We start from the raw sequence: 16,377 nt of genomic DNA, 5'->3' as shown, positions 1-16,377 counted from the left end.
AGCTGAAAGTGCAAATTCTCAGGTTTAATTTGACACATCCAAAATCGGAGGAAGGGTTTAGGGATTACAATTTACATGACAACATTTTAGCATAAAATGAGGCATAGTCGCGCGAGCTACAGTATGCCTGTCTTTATTTTTTTTAGCCCCGTACTCACTGTGCAATCGTAGAGACAAGATTCCGACTCCCCGTGGGGAATGGGCGTTCCTATGGAGAGGGAAGGTGATTGACGGCCGGCTCTGGAACGTCACGCTCCCCGAAGACAGCCGGAACAGGTCTCGGCGCTATACGGCGCCTGCGCACAGACTATGCGCAGGCGGCGTGAAGCGCCAAGTCCTATTTCGGCTATTTCCGGAGAAGCGTGACGTGCCAGAGCCGGCCGTCAATCACCTTCCCTCTCCATAGGAACGCCCATTCCCCGAGGGGAGTCGGAATCTTGTCTCTACGATTGCACAGTGAGTACGGGGCTAAAAAAATAAAGACAGGCATACTGTAGCTCGCGCTACTATGCCTCATTTTATGCTAGAGGAAAAAAACATTTTATTTTTTTTATTAATAGGGTGAACCCCTGCTTTAAGAATAGACAACCCCCATTCTTTGGAGATCATGGTGAATACCTCCTGGTTCAGACTCCATTCTGCCTCCACCACTCTCCTTCTGCTTAGAAGATCCGCTAGCAGATTTTGAGATCCTTTTAGGTGAGCTGCTGATAAGGAGGTCACGTTTAGCTCCGCCCAGGACAATAACTCACTGGCTAGTTCCACGAGACCTCGGTTCCTGGTTCCGCCTTGTTTGAGCACGTAAGCTACTGCTGTTGTGTTGTCTGACAGAACCTGTACATGATGTCCCTTCACCACCTGTTGAAAGGCAAGGAGATCCAGGAAAATGGCTTTTAGCTCTTGCCAATTTGACAACTTCCTTGCTTCCGCTTTGGACCAAGACCCTTGTGCGGTTTGTCCATCCCGGTGGGCTCCCCATCCCCAGGAACTTGCGTCTGTTGACAGACACTTGTCTAAAGGAAGGACCCATGAGAGACCCTTTGTCAGATTGCAAAAGTCCCTCCACCACCAGAGCGCACGTTTTACTTTTGATGTTAGTTTGAAACGTTTTTCCAGCGACTCCTGGTGCGACCAAACTTGTAAGATGTTCCCCTGAGGGGTCTGGAATGTAATCTCGCCCACTGGACATCAGGGATCGAGGCTGTGAGGAGGCCCAATACTGCCATGGCTGACCGTACTGAAACAGAGATTCGTCTAAATCTGACTCCCTGCAAAATACTTTTTCCATCTTTTCCTGAGGGAGAAACACTTTTTGGAGAACTGAATTTATGGTGTAGCCCAGAAACCTCATCTCCTGTGCGGGATCTAGATTTGACTTCTCTAGATTTAATAGCCACCCTAGACTCTTGAGATGAGTCTGCAATATTTGAAGGTTTGTCACAAACTGATCTCTGGAATCCGCAAAATATAGTAGGTCGTCCAAATATGGAACAACCGAGACCCCCCTCAGTTTCAGAGGTTCCAGGGCTTCCGCCATCACCTTTGTGAAAATCCTGAGGTCCTCAGATTGATAGCCAGGCGAAGAAACTGTTCGGAGGCCGGAGCTATTGGAACATGTAGGTAGGCGTCTCTTAGATCCAGGGATGCCATGAAGCACTCTGGCGTTAACAACTTTGTTATGGAATGAATTGTGTCCATGCAAAAGTGTTTGTACCGTATTGATTTGTTCAGGAATTTCAGATTCAAAATTAGTCGGAACTTGCTTGAAGGTTTTTTCACCAGGACTATATGGGAGTAAAACCCCCCGGCCCTCCTGTTTCGGGACTTGGACGATAACTTCCTGTTGGATCAGATCCTTTAACAGGCTCGTCATAGCGGAAGATTTTTCCTGATCCCTTGGCAGGGCTGCGACATAGAATCTGCTTGGAGGGCATTCTGAAAATTCCAGGTTGTACCCTTGTGCAATGATGTTTTTTACAAAAGGGACTTTTGGCCATCTGGCTCTATTGAGGAAGAAAGGCGGACAATCTTCCCCCCACTGGAGTGAGATTGTCATTTGTCTTTAGGGGTTTGGTTTGGGGGGGATCTGAATAGAATTCCTCCTCTTCCCTTACCCTTTTGGGGAACCCAACGTTTTTTGTTGTCTTCTCTATTTTTGTAGGACTGCTGAACAGGATGAAAATTCTTTTTAGAAGTCTGTTTCTTTTTGGCAGGAAAAGCCTTCTTTTTGTCAGCTGTTCTGTCCAAATCTTTTTCCAGATCTGGACCGAAAAGGGTATGCCGCAGAGTTTAATCTTTGAGGCTGTGTCCCGGCACCAAGTTTTTAGCCAGACTGCATTTACCAGTGCTGAAGATCTAGCTGCCATCTTGATTGATTCAGCTGATGCATCAGCCATGTACCTGACTGCTTTTAAAATCAGAGGGAAGGATTCCAAAAGATCTTTTCTTGGAGTGCCTGCCTCTACATGGCTCATCAACTTTTCCACCCAGCACTCTAGGTTCCTTGCCACCACTGTGGAGGCCATAGCGGGTTTAAGACTGACTGATGTGGAATCCCATGCCTTTTTCAACAGGGAGTCTGCCCTCTTATCCATTGTGTCCTTCAGTACCCCCTCGAAGGCGAGGTCCATGCGACGTGAAACCTGTGAGAAAGCCCCATCTACTCGTGGTTTCTTGTTCCAGACCTCCGACTCCTTATCCTCAAAAGGAAATTTTCTCTTAAAGGTCTCAGAGAAGAAAGGGCCCCTTTTCGGATCCTTCCACTCTTTTTTGATTGTGTCCGATACGACTTTATGGTATGGAAACACTATGTTTGGAGTTGTCCAGTCCCTGGTACATTTTATCGTGGACGGATAACTGTACCTTTTCCTCCTGAAAATCCAGGGTAGTATAAATTGCTTTTAGCAGGTCGTCCACCTCATCTAAAGATATCTTTTATCTGGAACTCCTGCTATCCTCTTCCTCCTCATCTGAACCTCTGAAAGAGGGAAGAGTACTCGTCCCCCTCATCCCCAGAATCCCCTACCTCTGACTTAGAGGTGGATGCTTTTGGGCTGGATGGTGGTTGCTGATACTCCACTTGGCCTGCTGTGCTCTGAACCAACATGGATCTAACTGAGCTTAGCGAATTTGTGCGCTCTCGCACAGAAGTGAATAAATCCTTATACTGTTGGGATGTCTCCTCTTCTACTAGATCACTGATACAGGATCTACACATTGCCTTCTGCCATGTATCTCTAAGAGGGTTCTTGCAGAAACGACACTTCCTCTGAGGTGGTGGTTTTTTAGATTTCATTTTTTCCTGAAATGAAAAAATACCATAGTTCACCTAGGGGTCCCTAAAATTCAGTTTTAGCAATTTAGCATTAAATAAAACCACCACCAATGAGAGAAGGAGACCCTTCAGTGTAAAATCAAAGCAAAAACACCACATCCAGACTACAGGGTCCGAGAGAAGTCACCTCTGACCGTGCAGATACAGGCTCCCTCAAAGAGGATCAAGCAGAAAAACCCAAGCATGAACCCATAAGGAAAGAATCAAGGCACCACTGTACCCTCTCTTACCTGGGCCCGACCGGTGTCTGAGGCGCCTGTTTCCGCCGTTACTGTCAACCCCTCGTCCATAGATAGGCAGGAGAGCACAGCAGGGACTGAGTATCTCAGCTGTCGTTTAAATTTCCCAGCTCCGGCGTCATCAGCGATGGCCGGAATCGGAAGCACAGATCAATAGGCCTGCCCCCTTGACCTCTGCGTTCCAGGCGGCGTGAACCGTACGGCACCACGCCCCTACAGGAAGCCGCACCGATAAGCGTGACGTCACCTGCCAGCCAGGACCCGGAACCGTAATGCGGAGGGGAACCGCTGCCCACAGCAGCAAACCGCCCGGCCACCTGAGCCATACTTGCGGATCCCGGGCACCCGGTGCTGACCTTCCTGTGTGGCCATTGCTGCCTCTGAGCTTGGAGAGGCTGGGGACTCCTGGAAACCCCCTGTTCGTCTAGGGGGGGGGGGGGGCTGGGATGGCCATCTGCACACCAGGCAGAGAAAAACAAAGGTAAGCCTTCTCCCTCCTCTAGTTCACAGCATTCACTTCCACCATGGCAGAGGAAACACAATAACTGAAGCCATGGTGGAAGAGGAGGGATTTAAAGGGCTGCATGTGTTTCCTGATTGAAGAGGCGGAGCTGCGCTCTCTCCAAGGTTGTTCTGAAAGGCGAGTTGAGAAAAAATAAACATTTTTTTTATAATTATATTCATTTGTCCAATTACATTTAAGCCCCTGAAAATGGGGGGGACTGTGTATACAAATGATTGCAGTTCCTAAAATTTATACTTGATAATTATGTTCAACCCCTTGAATTAAATTGTTTAATTTTCATTTTATTCTGGTGGCATACAGAGCCAAAAGTATAAAAATCGTGCCCGTGTCCAAATATATATGGACCCAACTGTAGTTACCATAGTAACACTACTACTCTGGTAATGTGATCAGGATTTTATTTTATTTTTTTCACACTATGGGTTGCTTATACAGTAACTGCATTTTACATCCATGCACGATGGCTTAAAAAAAAAAAAGCTTCTACAGGAGTTGTGTTTTGCCTGTAGAAGCAGCTTAATGCCATCTTATGCATCCATGCACATTAGGACGATTAGAGGCATATTTTGAGCTCAGCGATTAGAGGCAGTAAAAAAATCTAGTTTGCACTTATGATTGGCGCTTTCTGCAATCGGGAGATGCTTTTCCAGCATTGGGATGCTCTCTTACACAATCTAGAAAATCCTTATCTTCTGATAGAGAAAGTCAGAGGTGCTTTGGAAGCAAAGTCTCTTCCAGTAGAAAAGTGCAGGAGCATCCTTGGTTCTTCTTATTTGACCAATTGTTGTTTTCCAATTAAACATTTTAACGTCAGACCCCAGACAAAAAGGTTGGGGGACGCATTTCAAAGAGGACCCATCATGGGATGTTCAGCTTACGAGGCATAGTGTTGAATGCTCTTCAACTGAGAGCAACGTTCAAAGCCCTTCTGGCATTCACTCATTTTATAAGAGAGATAAGAGTTGTACCATGCCTAGACAGCAGTGAAAGGGTAGAATTCTTAGGCTGCCAGTGGAGCTTCCAGTATCGATAATTGCAATTTTGGCAGAGGAGGTGTCTATCTCTCCCATAGTTGAGCATTGTGTCACCACTGCCTCTGCCAGTGATGACAGATCTGCTCTCTTATTGCCAGGTTTACCATCCAGCCCCATGAGACTACATTTGATGGCATAGAAGTTGAGAGTGCAGGTGGATACCTTGTGTCAAGCCAGAGAGGTCTCCATGAATAAGACTAAAGCAGGCCATACACGGTCGAATTTCGAACAAATTTTCTTTTCAAAATCAGAAAGTTCGTTTTTTTTTGTGATGATGACACCATTAATTTTTAAAATTTGGCCGACCAAATATTCATGTTGCCGGGAATATTCTTTTCTCTCCGGGAATATTCTTTTCTTGCACATGCGCGTTTCTTTTTCTATTACATTTCTCGCACGATTCTCCCATCATTGATCAGAAAATCATTAGTTTTTCAAAAAATTTCCAAAATCGGCTGTTGCTTCAGCCCACTAACGGTGCGAAATTCGTACGAAAATTCTTTGATACGATTTTCGAAATTCGAACCGTGTATGGATGCCTTTACTAAAGAATATGTGCAACATTTGCAGATCTCAGAGTAAAAGTCTGTTAGTGATGCAGTCCTTAACCACTTGCCTACTGCCGAACATTATATATATATATATATATATATATATATATATATATATATATATATACACACACACACACACACACACACACACACACACATATATATTGGCAGAATGGCACGGGTAGGCAAAGCAACGTACAGGTATGTTGCTTTAAAACTGCCGCCTAGCGTGACCCGCGGACTCGATGTCCGCTAGTGTCTTGCAATCGTGTCACGGAGTGGCAGAACGGGGAGATACCTGTGTAAACAAGGCATTTCCCTGTTCTGCCTAGTGACAGGACAGTGATCTACTGCTCCATCATCGGGGGCAGTGATCACTGTCTTGTCACTTGTAGCCCAGCCCCCTCACAGTTAAAATCACTCCTTAGGACACATTTAAACCCCTTCCTCGCCCCCTAGTGGTTAACTCCTTCCCAGTGTCATTTACACAGTAATCAGTGCATTTTTATAGCACTGATCGCTGTATAAATAACAATGGTCCCAAAATAGTGTCAAAAGTGTCCAATGTGTCCGCCGTAATATTGCAGTCACGATAAAAATAGTTTACTAGTAAAAAAGAAAAAAAATATAATAATGCCATAATTTTGTAGACGCTATAAACTTTTGCGCAAACCAATTAATATACACTTATTTCGATTTTTTTACCAAAAATATGTAGTAGAATACATATCGGCCTAAACTGAGGAAAAAACATCAATTTTGTTTGGGTGCAATGTCACACGTCTGCGCAATTGTCAGTTAAAATCGATGCAGTGCCGAATCGCAAAAAATGGTACGGTAATTGTGCAACCAATTCTTCCGGGGGTTAAAGTGGTTAAAGGCTTGCATGAAGTAAATGACCTGCCAGAAAATCATTCTTCCCCAAGTGCGACTTGCCTATGTCCTCAGCTCTATCAAGACCTAATTTCAGTCCTACAGAATTGGCTACACTCTGAAATCTATCCCTGAAGACCATTTTTTTAGTTGATACAACCTCTGGTAAAAGGGTGTCAGAGCAGCAGGCTTTGTACCTGAGGAGCCTCACCTAACGTTCTACCCAGAATAGGACAGAATAGTCCTAAAATCCCCAGACCGCTTTTATCCATAAGGTCTTTTTCTCGGTCCACTTTAACCAGGAAGTAAATTTACTGTCTTTCTTGGTGAAGCGAGAGAACCACATCCCCTGCATGTAGATCTAACTCTGATGGTCTGTTTGGCAACTACCTTTTTATTCAGGAAAGCTGAAATCTGTGCTTGGTCCAACATGGCTTAAGCCAGGGTCAGTCAGCATCAACACATACAATCGCCTCCTAGATTGTTAAAGTGGTTGTAAGCCCTCTCTGACCACTTGCACCTACATGTCAACCTAGATTAAGGCTTACCTGTAGGTGCAAGAAAGGAGATATTTGCAGAAAGGACTGCACCAATGTCTACGGTGCATGAGCACCATAGACAACAGCGCAGGCGCACTGAGCGTGCTGGTTTTATCAATGGGATAATGCCGGAAACACCCGCATGTGCGGGGATCGTGCCGTTCCGAGCATGCGTAGGAGTGACATCATCGCCACTCCGGCCAGTCACAGCGCCGAAGCGGCGATACACAGAAATGACTCGTAGGCAACATGGCGTCAGCGGTGGAGGGGAACGAGGAGCGCTTCGATCTCAGGTAAGTCATTCATAATGAGCAAGTATGCTATCCATACTAGCTCATTATGCCTTTCTCTTGCAGGTTTTTTTTTTTTTTTTAAAGAGGGTTTACTTCCTCTTTAAGACAATTAGAAGAGCCTACTCTTCTTAGGACCTTCCTGTTCCAGAAGACTTAAGAGCACATTTAACTAGGGCAGTGCCAACTCTGTGGATAGCGCAGTGCTGAGGCTATTTGCAACACCTTCATTACTCATTATTAGGTGAACCCAGCTATGCTCACGACAGTACAATTTGGAAAAAAAAAAATTGTGCTTACACTACTGACCATTACAAATTATTTATTGCACCCTCCCATATCGTGAGCATTCTGCCATGACACTCCAGGAAAATTAAAAAAATGTTATACTCATCTTTCCGTAATTTTTCTTTTCTTGGTGCATCTTCATGGCAGCCTACAGATTAATAGCTAGATTCAGGTAGGCCGCCCTAACTTTGCAGCGGCGTAGTGTATCGTGTTTACACTACGCCGCGGAAGGTAGCGAAGCAAGTACATGATTCACAAAGTACTTGCCTGCCAAGTTACAGCGGCGTAGCGTAAATGCAGCGGGCGCAAGCGTGCCTAATTCAAACTAGGCTGAGGGGGCCTGTTTTATGATAATTTGGTTTGACCTGACGTGATTGACGTTTTTTTGGAACGGCGCATGTGCCGTCCGCCTACATTTCCTAGTGTGCATTGCGGCTAAATACGCCGCACGGTCCTATTGATTTCGACGTGGACGTAAATGACGTAAAACCCTATTCACGGACGACTTACGCAAACGACGTAAAATTTTCGAATTTCGACGCGGGAACGGCGGCCATACTTTAACATTACTATTCCAGCTATTTGGTGGAATATCTTTAGGCCTGCTAATGCGTTAGGTAAACGGCGTATCTGTACTGCGTCGGCCAGGCGTACGTTCGTGAATAGGCGTATCTAGTGATTTACATATTCTACGCCGACCGAAATGGAAGCGCCACCTAGCGGCCAGCCTAAATATTGCACCCTAAGATAGGAGGGCGCAAGCCGTCGTATCTTAGATAGCAGGGCTGTGGAGTCGGAGTCGGGGGAAATTTTGGGTACCTGGAGTCGGAGTCGGAAAACAATGCACCGACTCCTACTAAATTTAGATTGGAATAAAAAAAATAAAAAAAGCAAGTTTAAATATCCCAATTCACAAAAAGTTATAATTAATGACTTCTCTACTGTAAGAATAAAGACCAATGCATGCAGTGCCTCACGTAACCGCAAAACGAACACCTTAAGTGACCGTGAAGAAGCATGCTTTTCATGTGCTTCACTATATGGCATGCAACGCACAATTAGGAGCTGCAATACCTCTCACTGATAAGGGATTAAATAAATATGTTTTTTGCAGGACTAGAGAGTGAGACACTTGTATAAGTGAAGGGAATGGAGGGCCAATAGTTCAAGACTGAAGCTGTAAACCATTGGAAAAACTGCTGTCATTTAGCTAAGGCTATAAAAACTTGTAAACTCCGATTGCTAGCTTAAACTTTAAACATAACTATGGGATTCTCCTAGGAAAATCATGTTTTAGAATAAAAAACGTTGTTTTCATTGTGTTTGTCTTTTGCTTAAACTGTGCAATACAGTAGACTGTTGGCTTCCCAGCCAGTAGTCCTGTGGTAGGTTGCGTTTCTTTCCCTCAAGGAATGTATAAAATACATTCGCATATTAATACAGAGGAGTCGGAGTCGGAAGTACATAAAACTGAGGAGTCGGAGTCGGAACATTTATCTACCGACTCCACAGCCCTGTTAGATAGGTTTAAGTGTATCTCTGTTTGAGAATACACTTAAACTTAGGTCGGCGCAGATTCCGAGTTAGGTCGGCGTATCTACTGATACGCCGGCCTAACTCTTACTGAATCTAGCTATATGTAACAGAGAATGCTGTGAGCCGGGTCTGTCTTTGATTTATAATTAACCAGTCCTAAAAGGCTGTGAGGGCAGCGAGCGGCATGTGAGGAGTGCAGGGCAGGAGCTCCGTCTGCAGACCGATAATCCTGCAGTGATCCTGGGCTGGCAGCACCCGTTTTTTGGCACAGAACTGCGGGGGATGTGTGCGGGGACCCCCGGGGGACCTAGGGAGATGGTGAAATACGGACCCTCCTGGCCTAAAACGCCGGGGGAACGGCTTGCGAAATTCGCCTGGAGCTCTCAAAATGGCGCCGGATCGCAGGAGGAGGAGGAGGAATGGCCGCCGCTGCAGAGATCCGTGGAAGCCCCTCAGCAGGCGTCTCCCCCCTTGGACAGGGGAGTCCTAAGCCACAAAGGGAGGATGTGATGAAGAGGGGGAGATCACTGGACAGACTGAGAGATCGCAGGGCCAGAGCTGAACGGGAAGTGGAGGGGGAGGATGAGCCATCCTTGACCCAGATCATGGCTGCCATACAAGGCTGTCAGAATAAGCTGATAGACCATTTTGAGGAGCTCACAATGGAATTCTCCTTCATGAAACATGACATGCAGAAACTTAGGGAAAAGGCAGACTACTGATCGCCGCATTGCTTCACTGGAGGATACTGTCAGGCCTTTGGACACAGCTGCACAAGTGACTAAGAAAACTCTTTCTGAGCACACTTTAAAGATGGCCGACATGGAGGACCGTATGAGAAGGAACAATATACGGCTGGTGGGGTTCCCTGAGGGGGTGGAGGGGAGACACCCAGAAGAATTTCTAGAGAAATGGTTGCTTGATCATATGGCCCCAGGCACCTTCACTAAAATGTTTGCCATTGAAAGGGCGCACCGTATCCCAGGCCGGGCGCCTCCAAAGGGTGCCCCCCCCAGATCTATGATAGCGAAAGTCTTGCACTTCCGTGACCGGGAGAATATTCTGAGGGTGGCTAGAACGGGCCCTGAGCTGACATTCGATGGCTATCGAATATCGATATATCCTGACTTCTCAGCGATCACCCAGAAGCAGAGGGCATCTTTCCAACCTGTGAAAAAGAGATTGAGGGATCTCAACCTGATCTATAGTATGCTGTATCCTGCTAAGCTGCGCGTTGTGGAGAATGGAAAAGCTTATTTTTTCACTAATCCTACTGAGGCCTCTCAGTGGCTGGATACCTATGGTCGCCCGAGAGATAGAGCTTCTTCCCGGCCCCCCTGATGGAGTTTTGTGCTGGACGTTCTGGGAGGGAGCGTAATGGAGTTGACGGTTATGGCCTATACATGTTTTTTTTTTTTTTTTGGGGGGAGATCTTCTTCCTCGTTTATCTGTTCATGGTTTCCTGAGATGCTTCTTTTTCCCTGGCGGCTCTGCTATGTGCAGCCCTCGGTACTTCCATGACTGCTGCTGGCATGTACCTGTTGGGGGCATTTTTGTTTTTTTGTGCCCTTATCTTTTTCGCCTGGTCTTTCTGGTGAAAGGACTGTTTTTTGATCCACGAGGGAGGAAGTTTGCCTCTGGGTGATACACCCTATATGACAGTTTTAAGTCGCACCTCTGGTACCTATTTGAACTGAGGTTATGGGAACAAAGTGCCTGGCAGGTTGGGGCTGGGTGCGGGGAGGGGGGTGGGGGGTGTTGGGGTGTTTTTTCTGTTGGGGATTGTATGTTCCTATCTGGTTGGGATTGTCTTCATTCAGTGTGATTACCTTGAGTCCACGATACTGTTGCTACTCTGCTCTCTGTATGGTGGGGGAGGGGTCTGGAGTCCTGATTCTATGGGTGGCTGTGTCCCGGAGAGGTGGTCCCCCAACTCATGTCTTTTTGCCATGGAGGTGAGTCTCAAGATTTTGGCCTGGAATGTCAGAGGCCTCAACTCCAAATTTAAACGATCTTTGATTTTTGATTATATTAAAAAGTATAAACCACACTTAATTATACTTCAGGAGACTCATCTCCAGGGCTCTAGGGTCCTCTCTCTAAAAAGAGCTCATATTGCAGGGGCCTACCATGCCAGCTACTCCTCCTATGCAAGGGGGGTCTCCACCCTGGTCACCAAAGCTATGCCCATATCCATACATGCGGTTCGGACGGACATTAAGGGGAGGTATGTTATTCTGGTTGTACGAGTGCTGAATAGATTTCTAACGTTTGTAAATTTGTATGTTCCTCCTCCCTTTTCGCTAGCTCATTTAGATGATATGATACGGACAACATATGAGGTAGCGGAGGGGAGGATCTTTATCTTGGGTGATTTCAACTCTGTCAGACTCTGCTCTGGATAGGCTGGGTGCAACATTTAGCACCCCAGTCCCCCTCGCGGGGTGGATGTCTGCTCATGGGTTCAGAGATGTTTGGCGTTTTTATCATCCTGATATTAGGGAGTACTCCTGTTATTCGGAAACGCACAAGACGCTCTCCAGAATAGACACTATCCTGACTGAGGGGGAGGGTATGGATCTGGTTAGGGCAGTTTCTTATTTGCCCAGGGCCCTGTCAGACCATTCCCCAATGTTGTTGGAACTAAATCTTGGGCCGAAACCAGGTATATGTCATTGGCGCATGGAGGCTAGTTGGCTCAAGGAGGACTATGTGCAGATTAAGTGTGCAGAGGGTGTTAAGCATTTCTGGGTGGAAAATGGTAATTCGGGTTCCTCTCTTCTCCAATGGGAGGCATTTAAGGCCACGATACGGGGAGTGTTTATAGCAGAAGGGAATGGGTTTAAGAAACAATTGGTTTCCACAGTGCAGCTTAAGGAGACAGAGGTGACGCTAGCGGAGGCAGAGTATGTGCGGGACCCCACTAGTGAGAGACTGCTGACTCTGCGGGAGAGGACCAGGGAGTACCGGACTGTGCTGACGGACCGTACCACAAAACTCAACCTTGCTCAACGCAGGTGCATATTTGAATTTGGGGACAAGAATGGTAGACTCCTGGCATACTTGGCACGGTCGGACTATGTACCGGTGTACGTGCAGTCAGTGTATGACAAACAAGGGGTGGAAGTGGCTGATACGGCTGATGTTTTGAAAACTTTTGCTCAATTTTATGAGGAACTATATAGGTCTTGCGCTCCTACGGGGACGGAGGCGTTGGCAACCTACCTGACCGACATTGACCTACCTATGCTGACGGAAGACGACCGTGCTGCTCTAGAAACCGGAATTACTGTGGAAGAGGTGGAGAAGGCGATCGCCTCCTTTGCCCCTCAGAAGTCTCCCGGTCTAGATGGCTTTCCCTCGGAATGGTATTGCACCTTTCGGGATAGTTTGGCGCCTCGCCTGCTGAAGGTGTTCAATGTAGCCAAATCGGAGGGTAGACTATCTCCCTCCATGAGGAAGGCCTTGGTAGTCCTGATCCTTAAGGGGGGGGGGGAAGGACCCTCAGCAGTGTGACTCCTATCGTCCGATCTCGCTGATGAATGTTGATACCAAAATCCTGGCCAAGATACTTGCAGGACGATTACAAACAGTTATACAAAAATTGGTGAATGCGGATCAGACAGGATTTATTCAGGGAAGGTCTGCACAGATGAATATTAGGAGACGCTTTGTGAACCTCCAGACTGCCCATGACAACTCTGGAACTAGGATAGTAGCCTCTTTAGATACAAAAAAGGCCTTCGATTCTGTGGAGTGGGCATATCTGTTTCACCTTCTCGAGTCTTATGGCTTTGGTCCCATTTTTGTCTCCTGGGTGCGGCTCTTGTATACAGAGCCGCTGGTCAGGATAAGGGTTAATGGCATTATTTTAGACCCCTTCCCTATATATCGGGGGACCAGGCAGGGGTGTCCACTTTCACCCCTCCTGTTTGCCCTGGCCATAGAGCCTCTAGCGGTTAGGTTGAGAACTACTCCCAGTTTGACTGGTCTAAAACTTGGGGTGTTTGAAGAACGAGTGTCACTCTATGCAGATGACATGTTGCTATATCTGCAGGATCCGGGACCCTCGCTTTTTGCATCCTTCCAGTTGATCCGGGAGTTTGGGGACTACTCCGGATTTCGAATCAATTGGAAAAAATCGTCTCTCTTCCCTATTGATGAAGCAGTGGTAATTCCAGCAGATTGCCCCATTCCTTTGTCTACCTCTTTCAAATATTTAGGGATTGAGGTTCAGCTTCCAGTATCGAGGTTCCTGGAGACCAATTTGTCACCGATTGTGGGGAATTTTAGGGAGAAGGTGCAGAGATGGCAGAATTTGCTGATTACTTTGTTGGGACGTATCAATCTGTTCAAGATGATTTTTCTTCCTAAGTTTCTTTATATCCTCTCGAATTTCCCGGTTTTTGTGACATTACGGATCTTCAGGCACATCGACTCCATTATTGTGGGTTTTTTGTGGGGTTCACAAGCCCCTAGGGTTTCTCTTGCGGTGTTAAAGTTGCCGGTTAACATGGGAGGGCTGGCCCTCCCGGATTTGCGTTCATATTTTTTAGCTTCACAATTATCCTTTTTGCACTGGCGATTCTTTCCGCAGACGCCTAACGCCACTACTTTGTTGGAGGCAGCGGTTGCCACCTCATAAGAAACTTTGCTAAATATGGTGTACAGGCAGGGGATTCCGGGAAGAAAGGTGGGATCAGCCATGGCACTTCCTGGGAAAGTATTTAATCTTTGCTCCCAACGGCGGAAAGATGACCCCTTGTGGTTATCCCCGAATAGCCCCTTATGGTGTAATAAATCTTTAGGGGAGTTTTTCAAACTGTCTGACGGACAGAAGACATGGGCAAAGTATGGTGTAAAGTACCTGCACCACATCTGTCAGGATGGTCGTCTCTGTACTTTTTCCCAATTAAGAGACCACTTTGGGATACCTAGGACCTGGCACTTTCGATATGTGCAGCTGCGGCATGCAGCGATTGCACAGTTTGGGAGTGGGGAAATTCGGGTGCAAAATACGGATCTGGAGGAGGTTCTGCTTGATCCGGATCCGTCTAAGAGAGTCTCTCGATACTATGGAAAAGTTGGTCCGGGGGCAATGGGATCCGCTTCTAGGGCCAGGGCTCGGTGGGAGGGTCTTGTCCCGGAGTTGTCAGAAGAGCTGTGGCAGGAGGTACTGGACACGTATCTGGTGTCTGTTATCTCTTCTACGGACAAAATGATCCAATTTCGCTATCTTCACCAGCAGTATTATACACCCGCTAGGCTTTACCGAATGCACAGGAGGGAATCTGCCATCTGTCATAAATGTATGGGGGCGGAAGGCACTTTCATACATATGGTCTGGGAATGCCAGAAGGTGAGACCATTATGGTCGCAGGTAACTGAATTTATATCGGATAAGTTTGACCTGCCTAATATTTGCTCTCCCTTACGTTGCCTCCTGGGGGTTTTTGACCAGGAGGAGATGAATGCACACACTAAATTGTTTCTTAGGATTATGTTTTTTGGAGTGAGGAAACTCATTGCTAGACGATGGATTTATGACGAGCAGTTGACGTTGGGGATGTGGATAAAAGTAATAAATGCGGATGTGATGCTGTATAGGATGACCTACGAAGCTAGGGGGGCCACCAAAAAGTTCAGACAAGTATGGTTTAGGTGGGTGGACTCTGAGAGCACATTGGTGGAAGAGGAGACACAGACTAACGGGTGTGACTAATAGAATTGTTTCACTTTGAAATGCACGGGTCCCAGTCGGGGTGGAGGGCAGTGGGCACACTATGAACAATATGGAAGGGCTTGGTTTTCCTCGTTATTTTTAGCACGCACTGAATGCTGACATCCCTAGGGGGGGGGGTAGTTCATGTTATTGTTTATTTTTTATTTTATTTTTTTTTATTTTTTTCCTGCTCCTTAGGAGGTGGGAGGCGCGGTTGTTTTCTCTCTCCCGAGGGATGGGGGGGGGGGGGGAGAGGGGGCAGCAGTTTCCTTCTATTCTTTGGTTTACCTTTCTGAATTGATGGTTGTTTACTGTTATAAAGGGGAAAAAGCAAAAAGGGGGTTGTCTTAGACTTGGTTGCTAACTATTTCATGTAATGTGATTAAGTTTTTTTTTTGTTTTCTTTGCTTCTCAAGCCTGGGTATGCCCGATAGGCTTTGTTTTTGTAAACCTTTCCTCATTCTTAAATTCAATAAAAAGAATTTGCAAAAAAAAAAAGGCTGTGAGGGCTGAGCCACAAACCATTGTATGCTGTCATGAAGATGCACCAGGAAAGGAAAATTACGGAAAGGGGAGTATACAATTTTCCATTTTGGAATATAGCAAGAGGAAAGAAGCGGAGCCTTCTAAGCGTAGTAAATAAAAAGTTTATTAAAATGTAACAGAAAACATAAGAAATACACACACAAATGAGCTATAAATAGGGGCTTATCTGTATAATAGTTCATCCGCTCCAGGTGAGCCAATAGGTCAGTACCCTGTAAGCTAAATCTACCCTGGCAAAAAATGGCCACCATAGAGCCTGACGAAAAAGCATGCATGCTTCGAACGCGTGCACCTCCCCGCCGACCTTACACCCGGAAGTGACGTCATCTACGGCGGTGCCCTCGGGAACTCCGTCCTCCTTCTCCATTCATCGAGAGTGTCTGGCCCCCCCCCCCCCCCCCCACAGCTGCCGACAGAGGCAAGGAGTTACAGCGATCCCGCCTGTCTTAACATCCAGGCACGAGCAGCACCACCAGTACCCGGGATACAGCGGATGAACTATTATACAGATAAGCCCTTATTTATAGCTCCTTTGTGAGTGTATTTCTTATGTTTTCTGTTACATTTTAATAAACTTTTTATTTACTACGCTTAGAAGGCGCCGCTTCTTTCCTCTTGCTATATTCCAGATTTACCTTCTATCTGCAAGCTGGCAGCCACCTTTGCGGAAGTTTTAGCTAAATGGACACACTACAATGGACTAATATGTATAGCTTCCCCTGAATATCCCCTTTATCCACTGTCCCTTTTATAGTAGTATTTCTAATAACTATATCCGGAATGCGCTTAATTAACCTTTTGTTTTCTGTACAATTTTCCATTTTACTGAATGAAAACTACTCACAGTGTTTACCATTGTCATTGGCCACAGTTAATCATATTGTACAGATGGGCTG

The 16,377-nt window shown here is 46.3% G+C and overlaps 1 protein-coding gene across 4 annotated transcripts in view; it reads right to left on the bottom strand.

Moving 5' to 3' along the window:
• Window positions 1–16,377, bottom strand: part of ENOPH1 (enolase-phosphatase 1) — a 140,670-nt gene that overhangs the window by 102,667 nt on the left and 21,626 nt on the right. For 2 of the 4 annotated variants that reach the window (XM_040325175.1, XM_040325168.1), the window contains one exon: window positions 515–3,301. The exons of the other annotated variants lie outside the window; for them this stretch is intronic. In XM_040325175.1, coding sequence (XP_040181109.1) covers window positions 749–2,056 — 1,308 coding nt within the window. In that variant the 5' untranslated portion in view covers window positions 2,057–3,301 and the 3' untranslated portion in view covers window positions 515–748. Of the gene's footprint in view, window positions 1–514; window positions 3,302–16,377 lie in introns of those variants that run through there. 4 annotated transcript variants of the gene reach the window in all.

Source organism: Rana temporaria, chromosome 1, assembly GCF_905171775.1.
Source record: "Rana temporaria chromosome 1, aRanTem1.1, whole genome shotgun sequence".
Lineage (NCBI taxonomy): Eukaryota > Metazoa > Chordata > Amphibia > Anura > Ranidae > Rana > Rana temporaria.
The sequence above is the reverse complement of the archived record's forward strand: the minus strand, read 5'-3'. Positions and strand labels throughout refer to the sequence as shown.